The 14,013-nt window shown below is 38.5% G+C and overlaps 1 protein-coding gene across 7 annotated transcripts in view; it reads left to right on the forward strand.

Moving 5' to 3' along the window:
* The window catches only part of FN1 (fibronectin 1), a 222,038-nt gene that overhangs the window by 92,492 nt on the left and 115,533 nt on the right, over positions 1-14,013 (forward strand). For all 7 annotated transcript variants that reach the window (XM_070933190.1, XM_070933183.1, XM_070933184.1 and 4 more), the window contains 7 exons: positions 3,732-3,856; positions 7,015-7,192; positions 10,387-10,563; positions 11,276-11,404; positions 11,507-11,596; positions 11,937-12,131; positions 13,173-13,445. In XM_070933190.1, coding sequence (XP_070789291.1) covers positions 3,732-3,856; positions 7,015-7,192; positions 10,387-10,563; positions 11,276-11,404; positions 11,507-11,596; positions 11,937-12,131; positions 13,173-13,445 — 1,167 coding nt within the window. The remainder of the gene's footprint in view (positions 1-3,731; positions 3,857-7,014; positions 7,193-10,386; positions 10,564-11,275; positions 11,405-11,506; positions 11,597-11,936; positions 12,132-13,172; positions 13,446-14,013) is intronic.

Below are 14,013 nucleotides of genomic sequence, written 5' to 3' on the forward strand. Positions count from 1 at the left end.
TGTTTGCATTTGCATATGAGTATACCGGTCCATCTCAATCCCTTGTTCTTCTATTTCTTGTTTCCCTTTCAGTTCCCCCTTATCTGTTAATATATCCTTGTATCTAAGAATATTTTTGATATTAATAATGTTTGGGTGTATTAACGCTTCCATTGTTGATAACCATGTTGGTATTTTCAAATAATATTTATCTCTAATTCTCTCCCACACTAATAATAATGCATTTCTTACATAGTGTCTTTGGAAATAAGTATGCATTTTGCTTCTGCCATACCACAAGATGGCGTGCCATCCCAATTGTAAATCATGTCCTTCCAAAGTTAATAGTCTTATATTTCTTAGTCCAACCCATCCTTTCATCCAAGTCAACGCCAATTCGGCAGGCCAAATCCTCCTTCATCTTGTAACATTTTTATGTTGATTCTTGCTTTCTTCCCTTGCCATATAAATTTCCTTACTATTTTGTTCAGGTGTTCAAAATATGTCTTTTCCACTTTTATCGGTATTGTCTGAAATAAAAATAATAATCTCGGTAATATATTCATCTTAATTATCGCAATCTTTCCCATTAATGATAACTCTTAAGTTTTTCTCATTTCTCCAAATCTTCCTCAATTCGTCTTTTTAATTTGTAATAGTTATCTTTTATCGTTACACAACTTGAGGTTAAATGTATTCCTAAGTATTTTTCTTTCTTCCCAATTTGAATATTTAACTTCTTCGTTAATTCTCTTTTCTATTTTTCTGTGATATTTTTCACCAATATTTTTGTTTTTTCTTTATTTATTTTTAGTCCTGTCACCTCTCCATACTCTTCTATTTGTTCTAATAGTTTAGGACCCGTTATTTGGGGTTCCTCCAAAATAAAAACTAAATCTTCTGCAAAGGCTTGTAACTTATATTCTTTTAAAATTTTCATTCCTTTTATTTTTTCATTTCGTCTTATATTTCTATTTAATACTTCTCGTGTTAACACAAATAACAATGGAGATAACGGACATCCTTCACTTGTTCCTTTCATTATGTTCACTTTTTCTGTCATCTCTCCATTCATCATTATCTTTGCCGATTGTTTATTATAAATTGAAAGTCCATCATCTGTAATTGCTTTATCATGAATTGCCAATTCATATTATCAAACACTTTCTGTGCATCTAGAAATATCATCGCCATTTGCTTTCCTGAATGTACTTCATAGTATTCCAAGGTATTTAAAATTATCCTCATATTATCTCTAATTTGTCTTTTAGGTAAGAAACCATTTTGGTCCATATGAATAAATTCATTTAACAACCTTTTTAGTCTGTTCGCCATTATTGAAGCAAAGATCTTATAGTCTACATTCAACAATGAAATCAGTCTGTAGTTTTTAACTTGTTGCAAGTCTGTGTGTTCTTTAGGTATAAGTGTAACATACGCCTCCATCCATGAGTTCGGAATCTTTGCTTTCATTAAAAGCTCATTAAATAATTCCAGCATTACATTGCTTAACACATCTTGTAGTTATTTATATAGTTCTGCTGGTAATCCATCCGGGCCCGGTGTTTTCCCATTTTTTTGTTTTATGATGGCTTCTGTTACTTCCATCATCGTTATTCTTTCTTCTAGTGCTTCCTTATATTGTTCTGGTATTTTAGGCAGATCAGATTTTTCTAAAAATTGTTTTATTTTTCCATCAGGTATCATTTCTTGATTATATAGTCTCTCATAGTAGTTTTGAATTATTTTTTTCTTTTCTTCATTTCTATAACATATAATTCCTTTTTCATCTTGTAAGCGGTTGATTAATTTTCTCTCTTTTTGTTTTTTCATTTTATATGCCAACCATCTACCTGGCTTATTTGCATTTTCAAAAAAGGTTTGTTTAGCTGACCTTGTTCCATTAAGTTTCATGTTTTTTCAGTTCAATTTGTTTTTTAACTTTGTAATTTTGTGTATCCTTTTGTAACTCCTTCTCTAACCTCGTAAACTCCTCTTCCAATTTTTTCTGTGGGGATTTAGTGACCTTGACTACTTTTGAGTGATGTCAGCTAATCAGTAAAGGTGTTGAATTGCAGAGTAAGCAGACACTTTTTAATTAAGCATGTAATTAGATTATGGTACTTTGTATCATGAAAACCCAGGGAATTAAGCTAATTGATCAAACTACAATTGTTAATAGAGTTCATCATGGAATGTCATGGAGGTCTGGCTATGTCCAGCCTTTGAGGATCCTATTCTTGCTGAAAATAAAAAGATAATGTATGAAAACAAAATAAGAGCTTCTAAAAAAGGAAGGCAATGTAATATTTTTTTAGAAAAATAAATTTTAAAAAGCAAATGGCCACATTTGAATTCTTTTGAGAGGAAGGCCAAATGGTCATCCTCTCTGTCACTCAATTTTCCCCTTTGCATTGGGGAGGGTATGAGAGTCCCTGATTGCAAAGGTCTTATTTTGTTCTCTGCCTTTTAGGTTATTGTAACCCACCCTGGCCATACAAATGCTATAAACAAATCAATAGACCAGAGAGAACCATGTGGTATAAACACAGAAGTTTATATTCTGCAGCGAATGGCAACTAGGATGGGGTTTTTAGGTTTAAAAACATGGAAGAGAGGGATTTGATTGGGACTTTCCTTCCCAACCTTCTACTTTTCAGTTCCTTTCCCACTCATGGGGGAGTATCCCCCCCCCTTAAGGCTGTGTGTGGAGCAGTGATTTTGGTGGGAATTGCAATCAAGCATCATATCAATGAAAAACCTTAGGTATAGCTGCTGGTTTCCCACATGTGTATAATATAAAAGATAGATTCAGTCTAATTTTTTCACCTGGATGTAAAGAACATAAAATAGAAAACCAGAAACCTTTCAAGAATAAATAAACAACCATGGAATAAATTTTGTCTGTTGCTTAAGGCACCAGGATAGAATGAGGAAGATCATGAGTTCTGTTCCCATCTTAGCCATGAAAGCCAACTGAGTGACTTTGGGTCAGTCTCTGTCTCTCAACCCAACTCATCTCATAGGGTAGTAGCTGTGGGGGAAAACAGGAGGAATACGTTTGCCACCTTGAGTTATTTGTAAAAATCATAAAGATGGGATCTAAATAAATAAATACATTACAGAAAGATGCACAAATAAGGCTACAGGATTTCCAGATGGCAGCAAAGAGATACAGAAAAGTGTTACCATCTCACCATCCCTTGATTTTTTACAATCCAAATCTCTAAGCCCCAACATTAGTAAAGCTCTGTTCTGATGATTAATTTATAAAAAACACAGTGGCTTTGAAAAGCATTTACTTAAGTGTTCTTATGTAGCAGCAGCTCTCAACTGGGCATCAGTTCTTAGTATTTATACTCAAGTACAACTTCCCTCATACCCATAGAGCCTTAGTTTTAAACAAATATTAGTACATAGTTTAAGCACCTGTTTCCTTTCATACACTTTCCTGTCAGTTGTCTAGGGGACCAGTTCCTAAAACAAAAGGAAAGAATAATATTTAAAAGTCCCACATACAGAGTCCTAGTTTTAGATACCTAGACTCATTGACAGGAAAGATGATACACCTTTTATTTGCATCCCTCCTTTAATCAGTTTTGCTACAGATCTCATTGCAAAGGTAACTAAAAGTGAAACATTTTGTGAAAACTATTTTATGAAAATCAGGATATTCTACTGGTAACCCAAATTGGAAGCACCATTAAGAGGTTGCAAACAGACTAAACTAATGAGGATAATCTTAATTTTAGGTTCCCCTGGTCACCCTGTTCAGGTGATTATCACAGATGTTCCAATTCAACCTGATTCTCATCCTATCCAGTGGATTGTACCTGAGTCCTCTCACATTTCCAATTATATTCTTCGCTGGAAACCGGTAAGCCTTTTTGTCATATGTTGATCAACTTTTTCTTAATTCAGACATTCATATCTTATACATTTATATTTGCAATTCAATTAGATCATAAAAAAACAATTTATTTCTAAGTTTAGATTTATGTTAATACTTGGCAGTGCTTTCTAACTTGGCTAAGGACATACTCTGTGTGTTGGAAGGGATTGGGCAGTGTATCAGGATTGTTGGATAGATGCCTTAAAAGAACCACCTCTTTTTCTGGACTTGTGTGTGTTCCTTTTAGAAGGTTGGTTCTTGAAGCAAGTAACATAATTTATAAAGCAAAGGTTACATTATTTATAGTGGGGACACAGTGGCATAGTGGCTTAATGATGCTAGAATTGCCGGCAGGATGCAAAAAAGGGTGAACTCCCACCTGGCTTCTGCCCACCCAGCAGTTTGAAAGCATGCAATATTGCAAGTAGATAAATGGGTACCACTTTGGTGGGAAAAACTAATTACGTTCATGTGTGTGTGGAGAGCGGAAGCCAGCACGCTGAACCTGGCTGGACATGAGGTATTGCAGCACAAGGTGAAGCGAGACTGGCAGAGATGCCTAGAAGACCAACAACCTGAGTGAACATTGCTAGTTAGCTTGGTGTAAACCCTCTGTGGTGTGCTAAGGATAGATTTCCTGGACATTGTATGCAATAAAATACCGTGTTTCCCCGAAACTAAGACATGTCCGGTTAATAAGCCCAATTGGGCTTTCGAGCGCATGCGGTAAAATAAGCCCCTCCCCAGAAAATAAGCCCCCCAATCCTTAGACGCATGCGCAGCTGCTGCACAAAAAACATGACGTGAGGAGGCAAGGCCGGAGAGGAGGGGGAACATGCCCCACGTGCCCCACACGCACCTGCCATCCATGTGAAACGGCCTTTTCGATGAACCGGATGCACCGCTGCTACTCAAAAGAAGAAGAGAGAAAGGAGGCACTGTGAGAGAGCCCATATCTGACGTTCTTCTCCTCCCAGGTGGCAGCAGAGCATTCAGTTCCCCAAATCTGGTTTTCCAATCTTGGCTGGCGAGGGAGAGTGGCAGGTGGGGAGGGATGGGGAAGGAAGGAAATGGAATGGTGTGTTTTGGCATTCCTCTTTCCGCCTAAAGTCTGATGAAGTGCGAGCAGGTTAATGCATCTTCAGTAGGATTCTACTTTTTTCCTTTTTTTTCATAAAAAGTGCACTGTGAACAGAACATGGTTAGATTGCTCTCCCCTGTCTTAACTTTGGCTGCCTCTGCCACGTGCAGAGGAACATGTCAAATTTGTCTTCTCGCCGAAAGACCCAGGCTTTCCTTTCTACAAGGGGAACTCTCTTCTTGCAAAGATGCCATGACTTTAACTCTCGAAGCACCTCGCCGGAAGTGTTTTCTTGGATGGCGTGAGCCTGTGCCTCTGCTGTGGGCTTTCACCGCGGCCCTTGGTTCGCGGCCTGCAACTGATTGGGAGTGCCTGGCCCATCTCTCTCTCGAATCGCCTGTCCAGGAAATGGACCTCCATCCTGGACTGCCGTGCCTGCCAAGCGGGCCCTTAGTCCCCACACAGGCTGTGAGCCGCTGGGAAGCTGTATGGAGATGTGTGAGAGGGAGCCTCTTCTTTTCTCGTGAAGCTGCACTACATGGGCCAGCTGTCAGATGGACATCCCATCCGGGGGTTTCTGCTCAGGAGCATGCCAACTTTCCTCGTCCATTGAAGCGTTCCTCCTTTCCCCTTCCATTGGGCTGATAGGAACTGGTCGAGGTTCCAGATGATCCCGAAAGAAAGATGCTGGGTCCTTGAAATTGGGTCTGCACGTCGTGGAGGCAGCCAAAGTTAAGACAGGGGAGAGCAGTCTAACCATGTTCTGTTCACTGTGCACTTTATATGAAAAAAAAAGAAAAAAAGTAGAATCCTACTGAAGATGCACTAACCTGCTCGCATACTTCATCGGATTGTAGGTGGAAAGAGGAGTGCCAAAGCACACCATTCCATTTCCTTCCTTCCCCACCCCTCCCATCTGCCACTACCCCTCACTGGCCGAGATCAGCAAGCCAGATTTAGGGAGATGAACGCGCTATCGCTGCCCGGGACAAGAAGAACTTCTGCATGGATGGCAGGTGCTTGGGGGATATGTCCCCCAACTTCCCCCCTACCTCACCTCCTCACCTTATGCTGTTTGCACGGGAAGCAACGAAAAAGTTGCCATGATTGCTGGAGGCAGCGGCCTGAGCAGCACTGGTGAAGCAGCTGTTCAGGGCTCCGAGGTTTAGGGATAAGACCCCCTGATAATAAGGCCAAGGCCATATTTTGGAGGTCAAAAGAAAATAAGACCCTGTCTTATTTTTGGGAAAACACAGTAATAAAATAAAATACATAATTTATTTTCAACAAAGCCACTTGACTGAAATAGTAATAGATCCTGTGTTTAATTACGTCGGATTGGATGTTATGTTTATCTTCCCCTCTCTCCTTCTGGATTTTTGATATTTTGGTACTTGAACTGTGCATATTTTTTATCTTAGATAAACACTTCCCTTTCTTTTCTTGTTTTTCTTTTGAGCAAATTGTGTATTATATTCTAATTGAGAAATTATCTCATTATATCTCATTTTCAACTATTGTCACATTTTCCATCCTTTAGAAAGAATATAAATTCATTTTATTCATTTCCTCATTTCTGACTAATAATGAAGGTGTTAGTGAATTCTTCATTGGCTTTTTATTGGGTGGTTTAATAAGCTCTATTTCAGTCACATTCCTGTATTTTAGGATAGAAGAATGTTTGAGTTAGATTTTAAGGCTGTTTCAATTCTCACAGGATTCAGTGGAAAGCTATCCTGCACAAGTTTGTTATCTATGGCCAAACTCTTTTTTACCAATCTTTGTGAGATGCCACCAACTTGTCCATCTTCCAAATAACACATTGCAGTCGCAGAAATCCATTTTTCCCCCTCTTCCACTGAAATGCACATAGAGTTGAAGACAAGAATTAGTATTTGCTCTGTGTTTTTGCAGATAATTTTTTGTTCTTTTTCAAACATTATTGCTAAAATAATCTGATAGAAATTAAAGCTAGTAGCAATAACCACAGTAGAAAGAAACATTGCAAAATTGTGCTACTGAGTATTCTCATGCTGATATCCATTATGTTTAATTCCATTAGAAAAATTCTGGAGTGCAATGGAAAGAAGCTAGAATTCCAGGCTATTTAAATTCCTACACAATCTCAGGTCTGAAACCTGGTGTCCTTTATGAGGGACAGCTTATAAGTGTACAGCATTACGGTCAGAGAGAAATCACCCGCTTTGAATTCACTACCTCTAGTACAACAGCTATTTCATGTAAGTGTTTTGATTTGTCTTTATTGCATTTTATTACCCTGGACTGTTTATTTGCATTACAGGTAGTCCTTGACTTATGACTACAATTGAGCCCAAAATTTCTGTTGCTAAGTGAGACAGTTGTTTAGTGAGTTTTGCCCCATTTTATGATCTTTCTTGCCACAGTTGTTAAGTGAATCACTGCAGTTGTTAGTGACAACTCTGAAGCAAGCATTTTTCTCAACATTCCATTTATTAGAGTAGGTATACTGGCACATCTGGGAAAATCCGAATCTGAGAGTTCCGGGTTTTCCCTCAATAAATCAAAACCCCCAAGACCATCCCCTCACTCATCAGTCCATCACATGGTCCAATCATTTCGAGACATTACTCCAACCACTCCTTCTCCAGATGTAGGATTGTCCTGACCTTGACCAAAAGGAAGAATGCTATTTGTCTAACAACATTCCCTCTACTAAATCCCCCCTCCTACTTTCCCACACATGAGAAGGTGGCAGCATGGAAGCTTCTGGGGCTAATATGGCTTCCAAAGTTGATATCTGGCTTCCTCATTGCTTGTCAGAAGATTGCAAAAGATGATCATATGACCCTAATAAACTGCAATTAGCATAAATATGAGTCAGTTGCCAACTATCTGAATTTTGATCCCAAGACCATTGGGATGCTGCAATATTGTAAGTGTGAAAAATGGTCATGTCACTTTTTTCAGTGTCATTGCAACTTTGGTCACTAAATTAATTGTAAGTTGAGGACTACCTTTTATATTGTTTCAACTGTATATGTAAATGTAAGGATTGGAAGTTGACATGTGGAGTTTACACACTTATGGCAGTATAGAAGTGAAATTTAACACATACATAAATAAATAAGATTTTGAAAGTGAAACGGTAACCTGCAGATTTAATTTGTTAAATCTTTTAGCTCTGTTTAGTTTCTACCTTCTGGCTCTAAGACAGAATGAAGACATAATTTACTGCTTTTGTAATTATGTTGCTTCTAGCACTTTCTCTGTGTTACTGTTTTCAATCAAGATTATTCATGCCTTGAAACCAAAATGTAAATTCTGCTGTTCTTAATGGAGTGCTAATAGCTGTAGGAGTTGTCTAAGCCCATTGCCCTTAATAATTCTCCATTATCTCCCTCGTTCTAAAGAACATGATTCAGCTAAGAATTTATTATTATAATGAATAATATAGATATGTGTCATCGGTGCTAATCCTGAATTAATACCAATATATATATATATTATTTTGATTTATATGCCACCCTTCTCCGGAGACTCAGGGCGGCTTACAATGCGCTAAGCAATAGCCTTCATTCTTTTGTATATTTATACAAAGTCAGCTTATTGCCTCCACAAACTGGGTCCTCAATTTACCTACCTTAGAAAGGATGGAAGGCTGAGTCAACCTTGAACCTTGGCGAGATTCGAACCTGCAGTAATTGCAGGCAGCTGGTCTTAATAACCAGCTTAATAACAGGGTGCCATAGACCACTGTACTACCAAGGCTCTTACAGTATTACAATATTACAGTACTACCTATAGCAATTGTAGTAATGAGGATACATCTGCATTCATTTTTAGCTTACCGTATTTTCTGGCGTATAAGATGACTTTTTAACACATGAAAATCTTCTCAAAAGTTGGGGGTCGTCTTATACGCCGGGTGTCGTTCTCCTGTAACCAAGCAGACCAGCCCGAAAGGCTCTGACGAGCCTTAAATGGCTCTGGCGGTCCAAGCTCTGAGGATCCCAGCTTTGCCTGCTAATCAGGCAACTCAGCTGGGATCGCCAGAGCCATGTAAAAGGAAAGCACTTTTTTCCTTTGCTCTGGCGATCCAAGCTCTGGGCGATCCCAGCTGCGTTGCCTGCTAATCAGGCAACGCAGGTGGGATCGCCAGAGCCATGTAAAAGGAAAGCACTTTTTTCCTTTGCTCTGGCGATCCAAGCTCTGGACGATCCCAGCTGCGTTGCCTGCTAATCAGGCAACGCAGCTGGGATCGCCAGAGCCATGTAAAAGGAAAAAACTTTTTTCCTTTGCTCTGGCGATCCAAGCTCTGACGATCCCAGCTGCGTTGCCTGCTAATCAGGCAACGCAGCTGGGATCGCCAGAGCCATGTAAAAGGAAAAAAGTTTTCCCCCTCCAGCTTGCTTACCTTAGCTGCTAGTCGCAACGCTTGCCTTGCTTCGCTTGCCTGAATCCATTCCATCAGCAAGCCACTCCCTGCCTGCAATCAAGCAGGCAGGGAGTTGTGGACTTCAACTCCCAGAATTCCTCAGCCAGCAAAACAAAGCTGGCTGAGGAATTCTGGGAGTTGAAGTCTACAAGTCTTAAAGTTGCCAAGGTTGGAGACCCCTGTTCTATTGGGTAAGTTTTTTTCCCCTTTGGGATCTTTAAAAAAAATAGTTAATTGGGTTTTTTTTTAGTTGTTCTTTTTTAGACCTAGCCATTTAAAGTTTAGGAAGTTTTAAATTTAGTTTTCATATAAAAATAAAAATAAAATAAAATAATATTTGTGCAGCTTTCTGAGATTTAGTGTGTTTCTGTAGTGTTTCACTCTAACTACACAAACACACAAAATCTCACAAAGCTGTATGTGGAATTTTGTGTGTGTAAAGTGTGAAAGTTGTTTTGAGCTTTTTGTGGCTGTGTGAGGTTCCTGCTTGTTGCAGGGGCCATTTTGGGTCTAGCACAGCTGGACATTTTACATTGTGGGTGAACCAGTTGATGTTTTTTAATTTTTATTTGGTGTGCGTTGGAAGAGGGGTAGTCTTATACGGCGAGTATAGCCCAAACCCTATATTTTAACAGGAAAAGTCGGGGGTCGTCTTATACGCCCTGTCGTCTTATACGCCGGAAAATACAGTACATAGTGTTTTTTCACAATATATTATCAGCTGAATACCCCCATATCTGCAGATATTAATTACTTGTTTGTGTCTGAAAGTCAGACTTGCCTGCTATATACATGGTTACTCTACTATTTTCTGTCCATCCAGTCATGGATGAAAATACCTCTCTGTTTTTGAACCTGTTATTTCTTTACTATCAGTTTAACTGTACAGTTTATTTTATTGGTTAAAAAGTTATAGAAATCATACTTAAATTTATTTTTTCATGAATAGAAACAGAACCAAGGAGCCAAGTCTCCATGAAAAATACTTCTGTTTTATACTTTGATCTTGCTTTGCAGCTAGTCGTGTGGCGGGAGAAACAACAGCCCTTCCCTCTGTCGTCTCTATTTCTGAATCTGTCACAGAAATCACAGCCAATAGCTTTGTGGTCTCTTGGGTTTCTGCCTCAGACACTGTGTCAGGATTTCGTGTGGAATATGAACTGAGTGAAGATGGTGATGAACCTAAATATCTTGGTAAGGAAGATAGCCAATCAGATTAGTCATAGTCATAGAATCAGATGGCATAAATAAAGTTAATCTCTCACATCCTAAAATTCTTATCTTGTATACCTAGCCTAGATAATATCTGCTATTCAGACTCCAAATCCCATGAGCCTGAATCTGAAGGTTCATAGAACTTCTTGAATGTATATTCAAATACATTTATAGCCTGCAGTCAGACAAATCTCTATTGAAAATTTCCTTCAAAAGCAGTGCTTCAGAAAGTTACCTCTCTATGACTGGCCCCAACATTGTAATCCCTGTCCACTGCACATATGGCATATCTTACAGCAAAAATTGATGTCAATACTTAAAGCTTACAAATGAAAACTCTTTTCTGTTTGTCTCCTGATGTTCATACATAAAGATCAACTGCTTGGCTTCCCCAAGGGAGAGCCCTATTCAGGATTGTTCCTTGAAGGGCCACATCTCTTTACATGTGGACAATAAAGGGGCTTCAGTTGGTCAATCTTGGGCAATTGCTGGTTTCAGATCTTCTCTCACAAATAAGACATTCTTAAGAAATTTGTATGAACTTATGGAAGTATTCTGATCTGAAATTTTGAGAGTTAAAGAAAATTCTAATGCTGTTCAATATTTTGTTACTGTAAGTTTATGAATTGAATGTATTCATTTTCACTAAAGAATGTAACATATGCCCTACTATTTTATTTTCTTCTTAAAGATCTTCCAAATACAGTCAATTCAGTTAGCATTCCCAACTTGCTTCCGGGTCGTAACTACATTATCAAAGTCTACCAAATTTCAGAGGAAGGAGAGCAAAATCTAATTCTTTCAACAACACAGACAACAGGTATATTTGCTATCAGACAGGGACAGATGGATATGGGCATTTTCTCTCTGAAAACTGAAAGTTGTTCAAATCAACTTTCTTAATTATTCTCTCTCTACACAGCACCTGATGCTCCTCCTGATCATCTTGTGGAAAATGTTGATGATACTTCAATTCTTGTCAGCTGGAGCAGACCAGAAGCTCCAATCACAGGTCTGAATTGTCAGCCTATATCTTTTTTGGAGCTTGGGGGCCTGGGTGGGTTCCTTCCATTTGTAAGATAGGAAAGTGTGTTATGCATATCTGACAGCCAAAGAAAATTGTACTGTACTTCTGAAGCTCGACTGGCTTTTACTGTCTGTTTGATTGAATTTGATTTATAAAGCGATCTTTTTCTTGTTTATAAATTATACTTGATGTAGACTCACTACATCATAAAACTATGGTTTATCAAAAAAGATGGTCTGAACAAAGAAGGGTAATTTAGCATATGGAAGAACACCAAATCTTTTTTGACTGTGCTGTCGGCTGACTGCATGTTTTGCTTTACAAGGTTACCGGATTGTTTACACTCCTTCGTTGGAAGGTAGCAGTACAGAACTCAATCTCCCCGAATCTGCTACATCTGTGACACTCAGTGACTTGATGCCTGGTGTTCAGTACAATATCAGCATTTATGCTGTGGAAGAGAACCAGGAAAGCACTCCTATTTTCATTCAGCAGAAAACCACAGGAGTGCCAATAGCAGGTATTAATGTATTTCTGTAATTTTGTGATTTTTTTTCTATGTTCTCTTTTTTTCTTCTTGGATTCCAGAATTGTTCTCTTGAAGGCAGTATTTATTTATTGCATTTATCTATTCATTTTATTTAACAAATTTATATAACTGCCCATTCACAAAAAGTGATTCTTGACAATGTACAATGATCTAATAAAGCAACAAATATTTAAAAACAAGCCTTATTAAAATTTAAAACAACCTATAATTAAAAATACAAACTACCAGGCACAGGGGAAAGTAAATATTAACAATGATGGAGTCATCTTAAAAAGGCCACATACATTACAAGAACAGAGTTTATTTTTCCTAGTGTTGCTGCAGAAGCAAGGCCTACTTTTTTTGGATCAGTTGAGTGTTTATTCATTTGGTTGCAACAGGAACTGTATGATTGGCTTGATACCTGAGCCTGACTTTGTGGCCTGAAAGAGTGACTGGCTCAAGGTCACCCAGGCAGCCAACTTTCATGCCTAAGGTGGGACTAGAACTCAAAATCTCCTGTTTGTAGCATGTGCCTTAACCACTAAAACAAACTGGCTTTCAAAAATTAAAATTGAATTGATTTAAAAAGACATAATTTCTAGTTTTTGATATACCAATTGTTTGCTTTTCTAATTTTGAGTGGTTCAGAAAATTAGATATTTTTGCTTTTCCTTTTTATCTGGTCAATTTTGGAGAATAGAGCGTGTAAAGGAACACTGCAACCACACTTAAGTTTTCCACTGTTTTATTTTTATATTACGGTCTGCTTCTCAGCGATGATGATATCTTGGCAAGATAGAAAGCTATATGTTGGTTTTGTCTTCAGTAAGAACACTTTTCATGGACTGTCTCTATGGGATTTCAAGGAACATTGAAAAAAAGGATCAGCGGCAGTTTTTGTTGAGAGATTAATTTTGAAGTAGGACAGAAGGAAGAGGGTAGTTGTGATGATACACTGTCAGTTTTTGTTTTCTAGCATACAGTCTTACCATTCATTAAATGTTTTCTCTTGTACAACTATTTGGCTAGATGTGATTCATCCTCCCCAGCACCTTCAATTTCTGGAAGTTGCCAGTGACAAAATCACCATCATGTGGAGCCCCCCTGATAGTGCAGTGATTGGTTACCGTGTAGAGGTTATTCCAGTTAATCGCCCTGGGGAACATGGTCAGAGATTACCCGTTAGCAGATATACATTTGCTGAGGTCACGGAACTTTCGCCTGGAACAACATACCTTTTCAAGATCTACGCTATAGGACAAAACACGGAGAGTGAACCATTAACTGGGGAACAAACAACGAGTAAGTCTGTTTTCTTTAATTTAGCATATAGATTTTCCACAAATTCATTCTGTCAGAAATTCCATCATTTCACAAAGCCTGTAATAAAGAATTTAGTAGGATGAATCCATTGGCTTTGCTAAGCAGTGAGAGGTCTGCTATCCTGTAGCTCAAGCCTTCCCCTCAGCAAAGTTTTCCAAAAGGAGTCAGCAAGAAGAGGGGGATGAATTTCCAAGCATTTCCAGCATCTAGGTAGCTCTGTCAAGGCACTTTTTTTGTTTTTATACAATGCACAAGTCTAGAAGGTGGACTAGAGACTCCAGGAAAGTAATGGCATTCCTCAGAGTGGTAACAGATATAGGTGAATGAGATATCTACAACTGCTATGTAAGCCATCTTCTTTCTCCTTTGCCTCCATTTGTCTTAGAGGAGAAGGGAGGAAGGTCAATATAGAGCAATATTTATCTTTGTCTGGTTCTTTGTGGCAAGAAAGGAGAAAAGTATGCACATGTTTTTGTTTTTTTTTTAATTTGATTTATATGCCGCCCTTCTCCGGAGACTCAGGGCGGCTTACAATGTGTTAAGCAAT

Source organism: Pituophis catenifer, unplaced genomic scaffold (assembly GCF_029215685.1).
Source record: "Pituophis catenifer annectens isolate HBS135680 unplaced genomic scaffold, rPitCat1.0.hap2 SCAF_1, whole genome shotgun sequence".
Taxonomy (NCBI): Eukaryota; Metazoa; Chordata; class Lepidosauria; order Squamata; family Colubridae; genus Pituophis; species Pituophis catenifer.